We start from the raw sequence: 14,787 nt of genomic DNA, 5'->3' as shown, positions 1-14,787 counted from the left end.
GGCCTGACAGAGAATGGAGAAACCCTGAGAGTACAGCCCCTGGACAGCCTTTTAACCCAGTAATGAAGTAACTCTGGAGGTTCACCTTTTAGCCAAAGATTAGACAGACCCATAGGACAAAACGAGACTAAACGGGCACACTAGCCCAGGGGCAAGGACTAGAAGGTAGGAGGAGACAGGAAAGCTGGTAACAGGGAACCCAAGGTCGAGAAAGGAGAGGAGAGTATTAACATGTCATGGGGTTGCTAACCAATGTCATAAAACAATATATGTACTAACTGTTTAATGAGAAGCTAGTTTGTTCTGTAAACCTTCATCTTAAGTACAATAAAAAAAAAAAAGAACACAGATGTCATTAAGAAATCATTGTGAATTTTCTTAGGTATTGTAGTGGGTTGAATGGTGGGTCCACAAAAAAGATATGTCCATGTGCTAATCCCAGGAACCTGTAACTATTAACCTTATATGGCAAATGATGTGATTAAGTTAAGGATTTTGAGAGAAGGCATTTTCCCTGTATTATCTGGGTAGGGCCCAAAATCCAATGACGAGTGTCCTCGTAAGAATGAGTCAGAGAGAGATGTGACATACAGAGAAGATAGAGGAGGAGGAGGTGATGTGATCACAGAAGCAGAGATTGGAGTGATGTGACTATAAGCCAAGGGACACTTGGATCCACCAGAAGCAGGACAAGGCAAGGGATGAATTCTCCCCTAGAGACTCAGGAGAGAATGAGGCTCTGACAACCCCTAGATTTTGGACTTCTGTCTTTCAAAAATGTGAGAGAATAAATTTCTGTTGTTTTAAGCTACCAAGTTTGTGTAATTGGTTACGGCAGCCACAGGAAATTAATACATTGACATTTTGCTTATATAAGAACATATATATATATTATTTTTTTTGGCAAGCCTATTCTGCCCTGGGCCCAGAAGGGTGATATGGCTGGGGCTTCGCCGGCCTCACTATGTCTGCTAGTTTCAATTTTCAGGGTCTGTTGACTGTAATCTTGCTGCTTATATGTACCTGTGCTTATATCTGATCCTTGTCACCCAGTGTCCTGGACAGAAATAAAACTGGACTGTTGGGTATACGTTGGAAGTGTGCCAGGATTGATGAACAGAAGAGTCCTTATGTTGCAGTATGCTGTATAGTGATGACCTTCAACGTTCTGTTCATACAGTAGCTTGGAAAAATGCCAGAATTTGATTGCCATCAGATTTCAATATAAAAAAGACTTATCTGCAGAAAATAATGGAAAGAATGGTTAACGCTTTTATCTCTGAACATTGAGTGAGATATATTTCCAGCCACTGTTCTCCATTTTTATGTTATTGGACCAATATTCTATATATAATTAATATGCAACCATATAATACTCAGAAAGTTTAATATGTCTGTACAAATCAATCTCAGTACTGTCACTACAATATTACATTCTGCAAAAAAAAAAAAAAAAAAAGACCAGATTTACTGTCTGAGAGAGACTGGAGGAACCTCTGAGTCTACAGCCTTTAGATACCCTTCTAACTTGGAACTGAAGCCATTCCCAGAGATCACCTTTCAGCCAAATAATAGCCCCCTAAAAAAAAACCCATTGCCGTTGAGTCAATCCTGACTCATAGCAACCCTATAGGATAGAGTAGAACCACCCCATAGGGTTTCCAAGGAGTGTCTGGTGGATTTGAGCTGTCGACTTTTTGGTTAACAGCCAAACTCTTAGCCGCTATGCCATGACAGGCCTATAAATAAAGAATAACAGATGTGAGGAAAGTGCTCCTTAGAACAATCATCTACTTGAGCCCAAAAGGACAAGTTATGCCCGAAAGCAAAGACAAAAAAGCAGTAAGAGGCAGGAAAACTGGATGAATGGAAATGGGGAACTCAGGGTGGTAATGGGGAGAGTGCTGACGCATTGCAGGGAGAGCAACCTATGTCATGTAACAATTTGTGTATTAAACTATTGAATGGGAAACTAATTTGGTCTGTAAACCTTCACCTCACGTAAAGCACAAGTGAAAAAAAAAAACTATCTATATGAGATTAAATAGACACGAGTAACTCTAAAATGAGAACTTTAAGGGGCAGAGTCTAAGTTAATGGTAGTGAAACAATACGGGTAGAGATAGGGAGAATAGTAACACAATGTGAAATATAAAACCATTGTCAGTGCACTGTATATTTAAAAACTGTTGAATGGATGTATGTTTTGTTGTGTACATTTCCACCAAAAAAACAAGTCTCAAAACAACCAATTCTGTTTTAAACAGAGCCAAGGCATGCAAGAATTGAGGAATAAAGAGATTGCTCCCGGCTCATATTTTTTAAGAACAAATATATAACCATTGTTAATTACCTTAATTTTGATCTAAATTTGGAAAGAGTTGGTTAAAAAAAATCAAAGGAGAGGAGAAACCCAAATTATAAAAGGAGGAAATAAATCAACCAAAGAGATAAATCCCATGACTTAATCTAATAAAGAAATATAATCTTTTTAACAAACAGTGTTGGGATAACCAGACAACTCGACAACCCTATGTTAAAAAAAAAAAAAAAAAAGGAACCTTGAAAGCCCTGATAAAATTTAAAAGTGTGGACATATTCTAATGAGGGGCTTCTAGTTTACCGCCTATTTTTCTTTGGGTTTCCTGCAATTTTCAGTGTTCAGAAGTCTTTACATTGAGAAAAATGTTTAGCCTAAGTGTTTATTGGGACTTAAAAGACCTTTCTTTCTATACAGGGTAATCTGGCCATTCCGTCAAGTGTATTTCCTCTGGCCCAGGAGAAACATATTTCCCTAAGTAGATTGGCTGCAAGTCCTGATTTCCACAACACTAGTGATCTGCACAGCCTTCTCTTTTAAAAACAGTCACTGAATTTTAGATGTTTCTCTTATTCTAATACTAAACTAAGGTGTCTTGTCAAATATATCATAGTTTCACCCAGTGTGTATGAATTTTTTTTTTTTTTTGAACATATGAGAGGTTGGTACTGATATCTCAATCAATCACAACTGCCTCTCCCATCCTCCCATTATTAAAATTTATCTTTCCCTCTTTTTTATTGAACTTTTAATTTCCAGCACATGTGCATTACAGAGGAGGCCTGATGTAGGTCACTGGATGTCATCATGAATAATAGGAAAAGGACCGTCCCCTATTTCCCAACACTTGTTAGCAGAAAAACACAGCCCTGGATGTCTTATTATGCTTTTTGACTCAGGAGTACTACAGGTCTGCCCGTGACTGCTGTGTGAATTTATTGTTCCTGCCAAATACATCAGCCGGGGTGGAAACATTCATTCATTTTAACAGAAACGTGTCAACATTGCTCCTGAAAATGGGCTGAGATGCTGTATTTGCAAAGATCACCTTCAAGAAGAAAAAGAAAAAGGAAAATAATGCTTTTAACATTGTGTCCCATCATTCAATCCAAGAATTGTTCTACTGTTGCTATTTTCTCTTGGTCCAGGTTTTCCTGGGATTAGGAGATACAATGAAACTTGAGAGAGCTGGAACTCCACGGGACTGCCTTCTTTTTCTGGGTCTCGCAGGTTTTCCGTCTTTGAGAGGGTGCAGTCTTACCACTTTTCTAACGCCTGTTTTAGTGGAAAATATTTGCGTTTTCCTTCTCGGACAGGTTTCCGCCTTACACAGGTTCCGGCTTTTGCAGGTTTTACTGTATTCTGCATTAGAAATAACTAGACATCTTTGCTTTTGGAGTCCAGGCATAGTAGAAGCATCTCTTGGGGTGAATTAGGCAAGTTTCTGTGCCTTGTGGCGTAGTGGTTAAGAGCTACATCTGCTAACCAAAAGGTCAGCAGTTTGAATCTACCAGGTGTTCATTGGAAACCCTACGGGGCAGTTCTACTCTGTCCTACAGGGTCACTATGAGTCTGAATTGACTCAACGGCAATGGGTTTGGTTTTGTTTTTTTCTGCGCTTTGTGGCAGACTCTTAAGACTAGCAGGTTTTTTTGTTTGTTTTGTTTCTGCCCCCTTGGTGCACTGCTGGTTCTGTATTTGTTGAGGCAGGCCACCTTATGTCCTGACAGATGGGGACTGTCAAAGAGATCCTAAATTCTCAGGTGGGAAAGCTTGAAAATCCTTCCCACTTTAGAAACTACTAAGGGTTTTGCAAACCCAAGGGACCTGAGTCAATTTAATCCCTAAAGCTGATCATGCAGCTGCACAAGAAACTTTCAAAATAGCCAAACTGAAATAGCACAACTTGAGCTGCGCTCAAAACCCATGCCAGATTATAAAACTGTCACCAAAGAAGGCAGTGTGGAATGACACATCGCTGATTTCTTTCTCTCTGCTGAAGATTGAGTGGGAATTGAAGGAACACTCTGGCAAAGATTAGCCCAGGTAGAGATTTTGATATTTATGAATCAGTTTCCCATTTTGTCAGTGTTTTCTGAAAGTGACTTTTGTACATCCTGTCTCCTAAACGATCCTTAAAAGTAAACGCCCCCTTCTTACTCCCTTCATCTGAGGCAGTGACATGTTGAAACACTGATCTATTTGGGGCTAGCTGTCATTAATTTCATCCATCCCTGAAGGTGGAGCCACACTGGTGCCAGCTAATTAAGACCTATTTAGGGCAGCTCAGGGCCCTTTATCAGCCCAGAATTGGCTTTGCTCTTTTTAATGGGGACTATAGCTTTCTCAATTATTACTTAATTAAATAATGTGTCTACATTTGCCATCATATTTCTAAAGTGGAATACAAGCTGCAATTGCCCACCTGCCCATAAATGGCATATCTCACATGGGCTCTTTATTGCCTTTCCAGGAAAGTTCACATTCCCTTTGCATCTGTACATGGCCAGGCACATAATCACATTCTTCAAAGTGTTGAGTATGGTGTCTGTCAGCATCTCTAGGGTATTTCAGTCTTAAGATGTATTAATGCAAATGTGTAAATGTCATCAGGCTAATATTATTGATGCATATCGATCATTCAAAAAGAAAAAAGAGATCCATTTAGTCCAGATTGTTTTGAAATATGATCTTTAATTCCAAAGCTGTCTGTAAGGAATGAAAGTTGCTATAGAATTCACAATTCTTGTTTCCTAGAAATATATTTGGAAAGTGAAAATCTAAAGGCAACCACTGCCCAAAGGACCTAGAGTTCGAAAGAAAACTGGGCCCCAGAAGACAAAGGAAGAAAGCAGCTTTCTCTTTCTGTTCTTTCAGCCCTTCATACAAGGTCATCCTTTCTAATTAACAAGCCAAATAATTTTAGAAAGCAAATTTCATTTGGTTTGAAAAGGTACTCCAATATGCTGAGGAGTGGGCCTAACCTCACCCAAAGAAATTTAGCAGTGTGCATACTTCTTCTACTACTCCGTGTTTCCTCAATGAGGAATCCCTTGAGACAAAGATAAACTCACTTGAAAAAGATACAGATGCCCACCTTAAATTTGCAGAGGGATATTTTTAAGAGAGGATTTTAACAATTTGAAGAAGTAAAGCAAGCTGAGAAGACTGATTTTTCTTTGAGGAACTGCATTTAATCATTTCCCTATCGTGTATCATTTTAACTACTAGTGACACAATTTTTTTTAATTTCTATAAATTATACATCGTAATGGTGACATGATCTCTTCATTAAACACTTGATGATGACAATGAATACTTGCTAAAGATTTCCAATAAGTGCAGGCAAACCAACCAAAATAGCTTTATAACAAAAGTAAAATTAGATGGACATCCCTTCTTCCCCACTCCCTTACCCCTGCTAGGATGGGTACCACTTACCTTACTCCTACTTATGTAGGAGAAAAACATTGAAAACTTTTATTGGGCTATAACTGACAGATACTTTTGTGAACATGGCTACAACATGGATGCGAGACATTAAAATGTCTTCTTTAATGCAGAATAATCATAAAATGATTATAGTGAACATATTGCTGGTTGTGCTGTTATTCTAAGATTGTTACGCATGTGTTGTGGTACAAAGTAGATGAGTGATTACGCTGCTGTCTTTGGGACCTGTGATTTTCAGCACGGTAGAAAGAAGAAACAGATGTAAGACAGATGAGATAAAATAGAAAGCTGGTAGTCTTGAATTGGAATTGGAAGTATCAGTCTGAACTCATAATGATTATATCTTTAAACAGTATATACAGCATTTATTGTTTATATATTAGCTCTGTCCACTGAAAAGGCAGAGAAACAAAGACCAACCCAGAATCAGTGGGTACCAAGAGTGTCAAGATTACAGTCTCTTAAATACCATTTCCTACTATAAGGAGTCAAGGTTCATTAAACAAATTTCTGAAACCAGGTCTGGGTCAGGATATATACAAAAGCCTGAAACATCCTGTAATGCCAGGAAGCAAATAAGCTATCAAAGACCATTGAGGGCCTGTCTAAAGGACTCACAAGCCAATTTGAAAGGATTCTCACAGGCCAAAATAGGACAATTTCAACATCTATAGCATAATAATTTAACAAATTAAAACACTTCAAATATGTTTCAAAGTCTATAAGTCAATATGAAAATAATAATAAACTTTCTAGTCGTCTTTAGATGATGCTAGGGAGTCAATTCACAAAAACTGGTCAATAAAGAGAAAGGACCTGCACTGTATTATTCCTCATGGTAAACAAATGGTTAACAAGGGCAAGTTTCACTTTATAAATTATTTCAGCTAATAAATAAAAAGGGAATGATAAAATACCACCATTTTGCAACCTCTAGTGTATTATTTGGAGTCCTGGTGGTACAGTGGTTAAGAGCTCGGTTGCTAACCAAAAGGTCGGCAGTTCGAATCCAACAGCCACTCCTTGGAAACTCTATGGGGTAGTTCTACTTTGTCCTATAGGGTCGCTATGAGTCGGAATCGACTCGATGGCAATGAGAGTTTAGTTAATGTATTATTGGATGTAGTCAATGATCATTAATGGTTGCTTGCATCATAAAAAGAGAGAAAATCAGACAGTACTCCTTCTTATAGAAATACCACATAAATAGTCTTGGCAAAAATTTGGACCTGAATCCAATCAAGCCTCAAAACAGAAAGGACAATGACAAAGAAATACTATGGGGAACATGCAAGCAGCAAAATCCAGATTACGAAAAGCTCTACAGAACAAATGACTAGGTGTCTTCAACAGAGAGAAAGAGGAAGAGGGAACTGTAAGCTAAGAGAAAAATAGGAGACACGTCAGTCAGTTGCAGTGTATGAACACTATACCAATCCTGGTTTCAACATTTGAGCAAGGTATGGACCTTATGCTAATGCTGATTTAAACAAACTGATAAAAAAATATATTTATGAGATAATTGGAGAAATTTGAAAATGGACTAAATATATAAAGGAATTATTGCTTATTTTTATAAAACACTTTATTCTGTTTTTGGAGAAAATTTAATAGCAAATTAGGTTTTTTAAAATAATATTTTACTGTGTTTTAGGTGGAAATTTACACAGCAAATTAGGTTCCCATTTAACAATTTTTATACAAATTGTTCTGTGTCACTGGTTACAATTTTTAAAATGTGTCAGCATTCTCATTATTTCCATTCTGTTTGTTTTGTTTCTACTGATCTAGCTTCCCTTCCCCTCCTTGCTGTCTCATCTTTGCTTTTGGGTAACTGTTCACTGTTTCATCTCATAAAATTAATTGGTTAAAGGAGCACATTACTCTTGGGTGATGTTGTTTATTTTATAAGCCAATCTATTATTTGGCTGAAAGGTGACCTGCAGAAATAGCTTCAATTCCAAATTAAAACAGTGTTTTAGGGCAATAGTCTTGGGAGTTCCTCCAGTCTCATCAATTAGTAGGTTTGGCCTTTTTTGGGAATTTGAGTTTTATGCTACATTTTTCTCCCATTCTATCTGGGGCCTTCTATTGTGCCCCTGGTCAGAACGGTCAGTAGTGGTAGCCAAGTTATCAACTAGTTCCTCTGGTCTCAGGTTTAAAGAGCTTGTGGTTCCTGTGGGCTATTAGTCCCGTGGGCTAGTTTCTTCTTTGAGCCCTTGATCTCCTTCATTCTCTTTTGCTCCATATGAGTAGAGACCAATAGTTGTATCTTAGATGGCCGCTTGCAAGCTTTTAAGATCCCAGACGCTACTCATAAAACTCGATGTAGAACATTATCTTTGTGAACCGTGTTATGCCAATTGACTAAGTTGTTCCCCGAGACTATGGTCCCAAGCCTTTTGGCTCAGTAAACCAATCCCACAAGCTGTTTGCATATGTCTAGGAAGGCTCCGTAACATGACTCCTATGTGGTTTGTTATATATGGGGATATATATGCAGCACACACAAACATGAGTAGACATATGCCTACAGATAGACCTATACATGCACATGTATTTACTCCCATGTGCCTTGCTATACACATATATGTACCCATATCTACCTATGTAACCACACACATATTTTTTGGTTGTTTTTACTGTTGTTGCACAATTGTATATGCTATAGCATTTACGGATATTGTCCCTTTTTTTATGTACTTTTTAGTGTCTTTATTTACCTTGGTCAGGTTGTGCTGACTTCACCCATATTTGGGATTGCCTTTCCCATCACCAAAAGTAACAAGTGTCTACTATCTAGAAAGTGATTACCCCTCCCTCTCCCTCCCATCCCTGGTAACCATCAAAGAACTTTGCTTTCTGTATGTATATCTATTCTTGATCTTTTATAATAGAGGAACCCTACAATATTTGTCTTTTTTGTGATTGACATATTTTACTCGGTACAATGTCCTACAGATTCTTCCATGTTATGATATTTCACAGACTCCTCATTATTCTTTATACTTGTGTTGTATCCCATTGCATGTATGTACCACAATTTGTTTATCCATTCATCCATTGATGAGCACTTAGGTTGTTTCTATCTTTTTGCTATTGTGAATAACGCTGCAATGAATATAGGCGTGCATATGTCTATTCGTGTTACTGTTCTTACATCTCTAGGAAATATACCTAGGAGTGGGATTTCTGCATCATAAGTATTTCTTTTTCTCATTTTTTTGAGGAAGCGCCATACTGTTTCCCATAGTTGTATCATTTTACAATCCCACCAGCAATGTATAAGATTTCCAATCTCTCTACAACCTCACCAGAATTTGTTTTCTGTTTTTTTGATCATTGCCATTTTTGCAGGGGTGAGAGGGTGTCTCCTTACCGTTTTGATTTGCATCTCTCTAATAGCTATAGGGTCACTATGAGTTAGAGTCGACTCAACAGCAATACGTTTTTGTTTTAATGGCTAATGATCTTTTCATGTATTTGCTGGCCACCTGAATGTCCTCTTTGGTGAAATGTCTGTTCATGTCCTTTGCTCATTTTTTGTTGGATTGTTTTTTGTTGGTTGTTGTTTAGTTGTTGACATTTTCTATGTATTTTAGAGATTACAGCCTAGGAAACCGTATGGGGCAGTTCTACTCTGTCATATAGGGTGGCCATGAGTCGGAATTGACTCAAAGCACACAACAACCCATTGAATGATACCCACCAATTAATTCTACCAAGCAAACTTTTTTCCCACTATACAAACAGCTTTCCACATCACAGCAATAGGAAAATGAATCTCCCAAAACTATTCTTCCCCAGTTCTAATTGTACAAGCCACACATTTGTGACAGTATTGTCTCACTGTATGCTCACAGCAAAGGCCAAACAAATAGGAACAAACAGCATGCTAAGCTCTTCTCTGAGACCCCCAAAGGATGCTAGGGCTTATGCTTATGACTTGGGGGTGCCCTGAGGGCTAACTACAAGTAATAAAAAACCAAATCTATCTAATTAATTGCATTGCTCGAGGCTATTAAGAGACCAGAAATTTCTGAAGACCATTGAGAATCGTCTTGTTTATACGGAATGGTGCACTATATGAGAGTATTTCTTGGAAGCACCATACATACCTACTCCTTCTAGCTCCAATGCCTGTCTCTTTTGGACAGCTTATGCTATATTGATTCAAATTTAACCTTTGGGATTCCTCTTGCTAACTCTAACAGTAGAAAGGGCCAGAATTATAGCTATTCCCATCTTGCATTTCAGATGAAGCTATGCATTGTTGGTCCTCAGAAGTAGAAAATGTTAAATTCAAATCAACCCAAGATATCAATATGAGAGTCTGTCCGCAGAAGATTTTAAAATAATTATCAACATTCAAATTATACCCAGAGATATCAGAAGATGCACCCCCCCATAAGCAAGCACGCATACATCTCAATATAGTTAAAAGTTTATATTTAATAATATTAAATAGCTAAAGACATATATTCTGAGGAAATAAAAATGTTAATATTGGAATTATGGCCAATGCTCGATTTATCCATGGCATTGCACAGATAAGCAAAATTTACAGATAATTTAAAACTTTAGTCATTGGTTTCAATACCTCCCTTCAGTCGCTCTTTTATTGGAGCTAGATATATGAACTAACATCTACTGACTAGTAATTCCACTCCTTTCCCTTATCCTGCTTGCCTTCCTGAAGAGGAAGGAAAAAATGGCAGGCAAAGAGTTACATGGGAGATGATGCTGATGAAAAGAGAGGAGAGAGAAGAAGCAGGAGAAGTAGAGGAAGGGGAAGAATGAGGCACGTAGGTATGAAGAAAAGAAAGTGGGAAGGGGAATTTATAAAATGCTGTGGGAGAAACAGACGTAATGAAAAAATGCAAATGGGTGTTTGGATAATTGAGTGAATGGTATTTATACCTCACTTCTCTTCAAGGATCCAGCTATTAATGATTTTAAGTGAGGTATAATTTCAATACGGCGTTCTGCTTTAGATACCAAGTTATGGTCTTCAAGATCACAAGGCCTATTTGCATGCAAGAAGCTATGCAACCTTATCAGAGAATGGATAGTCTGCTTTGTTTGTGGTCTCAGGTAAAATTTAACCACAATTTCTAAAGGAGTTTAGGTCAATACATAATCCTAAGGTTCCTTAACATTTCTATGTTTTGAAACAGAAATGTGTGGGCTTCCTCTTTCAGCTAAAATCCAACTTAATCAATAGCAAATTGAGCTAAATAAGAAAAGATCTAAAGATACCTTTGGGAAGCATCTAGTGTTTTTGAAGCCTCAAGCCAGTCAAAAGGGAAAGAGAACAGAAGGTAGTGTAGGTGGAAGAAATGAGGCCTAGCTGCTAGCTCATCAAGTAACCGTAACAGTCAAAAACATACAGCAATCAATCTGAAAAGTTACTCTGTTCATTTGATAATTGGCAAAGGGACTCAGCAAAGACTTAGCATAAAAGACAAGAAGGCTGCTTCAGAGAGGACTCACCTGTCTTTCCCAGTTTCCTTCTTAAAAACTCCATCACAGTAGCTCATGCGCTTCTCTGTGGTCACATAAATTTGAGCATTTGGATAGATGTCGACCGTCTTTTTCAACATGTTGTAAACGATGCCATTGCCATCTTTCCTCATATTACGGAAAGGGCCCCAGATAACATAAATAGTAGTGTTTGCTTCCTTGAAAAAATAATCAGGGTTTTTTAGCAAAAGGGGAACACTGGTATGGGACACAACGCGAATCATTGTCATGCGCCCAACATCTTCTTCATAGCCCCTGGTTGGGGCATTGTTCATTCTCCAAACGCACGAGGAGCGATCTATCTCGTTGCCCACCTTCTGGCCAACCATCTGACCTGAGTTTGACACTATGGCACAAAGGTCACAGTCCAGTTGCAAAGGCTGCAAAACAAAAAAAGAAGGCAGGGGAGAAATATGTAAATTAGTAAATTCCAACTATTCAAACAAGCTTCTCCAGAAAAAGAAAAACTTTAGGCATTGTGTGTAATTGTTGAGTTTGGGAATAGCTGTGCAAACTATATACAATTTACAGTCACTACCATAGGTTATCAAGCTAGGGGGCATGCTTCCACTTAAAAAGTAAATACTTACTGTTATAAAAATCATTTTAATTTCTGTTCCCACATGTTGGTTTACATTAAGTGGAAAATAGTCAATTTTCATTCAGAACTATAATTTCAAATGAAAAGAGAAAATACAGAAAGATGTTTATCTCTTTCATAAGGACAGTGGCTAAAAAAGAAAAGCAAAAGGAACAAATCCAGGCATCATTTCTCCATTTTACTTATATGTGTGAATGGTTATGTAGTAGTTGATTAAAATATGATGAGTTCAGCAAATAATGAGGTATCTTTTTGGCATTCAGTACTACTTAAGACAAGTCCCAGGCTATCAAAATATTAAAGACCCTTAAAAAATTATCTTGAGTTACCATGTTAACTGGCCTTTGTGCCTACGTTTAATCTTGAGGGATAAGGACACAAAAAACAAACCAAACCCACTGCTATCGACTCAATTCCAACTTACAACGACCCTATAGAACAGTGTAGAACTGCCCCATATAGTTTCCAAGGCTGCAAATCTTTACGGAAGCATATTGCCACACCTTTCTCCCATGGAGCAGCTGATGGGTTTGAACTGCTGAACTTTCAGTTAGCAGTGGAGCACTTAACCACTGTATCACCAAGACTCTTTTAAGAATTCAGGAAAGGCATGTACAATAGACAGTCTCTAGAGCTAGTCTAACACACTACCCTCTGCTTATTAACCAGTGAGATAATGGAGATCCATAGAGGTTAAGAGCTCTCAGCACTTGCAGATGAAAAGTTGCAGGGGTAGATTCAAAATCTAGATCTTCTAACTCTAAGGCCACTGCTCTTTCCATTAATCCCTGCTTTCTCTCCTGGTAAGCAAACCAAATAAATTACTTTTGCCCCTTGCCTCCCACATGAAGAAAAGTCATCCTATCTTTTAAAGCAGTGATAAAAGAAGCAACGTGCTTTATTGATACACATCTTTCTCATCCACCTTCTATGAAATTCTGCATTTTTATCTGATGGTCGATCCTGGATTTTTATTATGCTTACTGGTCAGTGGTCCCTGTCATGCTGGGTACTGTCCTTATTTTACTTTTTGTGTTGTACTGTAATTTATTGTTTAATTATGTCTGTCCACTAGATGTACACTCTCTAAGAGCAGAGTCAATGTCTGTCTTCTTGATTTTACTCCCATTCCCCAATAGTCCCTGGAATAATGTAGGGGCTCAATATGTAATGGTTAAGTTAGGAAATGAAAGGAATTCAATTAAAATAACTTATCAGAAGCCTGAGCACTTAACCTAATATTAGGGAAGAAATGGACTTTTTCAATTCATTTGGAATTGTTGACTTAGATGAAGAGAGAAAAGCAAACCAGAAGTAATCAGTATAAAGCAACATGTCAACAGGTACAGTTTAGGTGTCACAATGTAGGCGGGTAAATTGAGAAGCAAAGTGCCCCAGAAAGGTCATCTAGATAGTCATCACAGAACTTTAACAAATCATCTTCAGCAATGATAGTAGGTACTCAAAGTAGTTACTGAAACTACTACGTGCCAGGCGCTGTTCCAGGTGTCAGGGATTCAGCTTGAAAAACAGAAACAAAAATCTCTGCCTTCATACGGTATCAGGAAAGGGCAATAAACAAATCAGTATAGTACATACTGTGTTAGATGGTGATAAGGACTAAATAGATAAAATTAAAGCAGCAAAGGGGGATGAGATAGGAAGTGAGTGTGTGTGTGTGTGTGTGTGTGTGTGCATGCATTGGTGGAGTGCTCAGGGAATGCCCTCCTGAGACAATGATATTTGAGTAAAGACATGAAATGAGAGGGTGGCCTTGTGGACATTTGAGAAAGGAACATTCCTGGCAGAGGAATAGCAAACGCAAACAGCCTGAGATGAGAAAGGAGCAACTGAGAGAGAGCAATATGGAAAGCAATTAGGCAAGGGGACCAGAGAGACAGCAACAGAGCCACCACGTAAGGCTTTTACTCTGAGTGAGACAGGGAGCTGTAACAGGGCTCTGAGGACAGGAGAGACTGATCTGATTTATATTTAACAGTTTTGGCTGCTGTGTGGAAAACTGAAACAAGGAGGCCATGGCAGAAGTAGAGTGAGGAGGCTACAGCCATCCTCTTGGCAAGAGAAGACGGCAGCTTGGACCAGGCTGAGTAGCAGAAGATGTAGGGAGAAGTTGGTAAAACTCTGGATACATTCTGAAAGTACAGCCTCCTGGGTTGGCTGGTAGATTGACTGTGGGATGTGAGAGAAAGAGAGGAGTCAAAGAGAACTGCTGATTTTTAGCTTAAGCAATTGGAAGACTGGAGTTGCCTTTAACTGGAAAGGAGAAGGTATCAGGAGGAGCAAGTTCAGGAGATCTTTATTCAGACCTGTTACATTTGAGATGGCTTGAACCCAGAATACTGCATCAAATTTTATAGCAAAATACCTCAAACTGCTTTAACATCCTCCCCTCTTTTTTTTTTCTTCCTTGATTGTTAAAGTAATATACGCTCATTGTGGAAAACTTAAATATTTGGGGGAAAAAAAAGAATAGACAAAGGAATAAAAAATTTTCCATATTCCCACCACTGCAATTTTTTGATGTATTTTTTCCTACTGTCTGTATTTTAGACAGGTTGAGAACATACCACTTGTACAATTTGGCAGCCTTCATTTTTGGTTTAATTGCATATCATCAATGATTTCTCATGACAATAAATAGTCCTTAGAGGTTTTTCTTTAATCTCTGAAAGAGCAAACAATGCAGAGTTGCTCATTTTCTTTCTTTTTTTAAATATATTTTTACTGTACTTTAGATGAAGGTTTACAGAACAAATAGTTTCTCATTAAACAGTCAGTAGACATATTGTTTTATGACATTGGTTAACAACCCCACGACATGTCAACACTCTCTCTTCTCCAACATGGAGGACTTTTTTTTTTTTTTTTG

General features: G+C 38.1%; 1 protein-coding gene and 1 pseudogene across 2 annotated transcripts in view; one reads left to right on the top strand and one right to left on the bottom strand.

The window, feature by feature from the left end:
• Positions 1–14,787, bottom strand: part of ST6GALNAC3 (ST6 N-acetylgalactosaminide alpha-2,6-sialyltransferase 3) — a 667,044-nt gene that overhangs the window by 258,262 nt on the left and 393,995 nt on the right. For both annotated transcript variants that reach the window (XM_004369071.2, XM_023731160.1), the window contains one exon: positions 11,267–11,676. In XM_004369071.2, coding sequence (XP_004369128.1) covers positions 11,267–11,676 — 410 coding nt within the window. The remainder of the gene's footprint in view (positions 1–11,266; positions 11,677–14,787) is intronic.
• LOC101358706 (protein kish-A pseudogene) lies at positions 965–1,191 on the top strand (annotated as a pseudogene).

This window comes from Trichechus manatus, unplaced genomic scaffold (genome assembly GCF_000243295.1).
Source record: "Trichechus manatus latirostris isolate Lorelei unplaced genomic scaffold, TriManLat1.0 scaffold00003, whole genome shotgun sequence".
Taxonomy (NCBI): Eukaryota; Metazoa; Chordata; class Mammalia; order Sirenia; family Trichechidae; genus Trichechus; species Trichechus manatus.
Note: the sequence above shows the minus strand (reverse complement) of the source record. Positions and strands in the feature narration are given on the sequence as shown.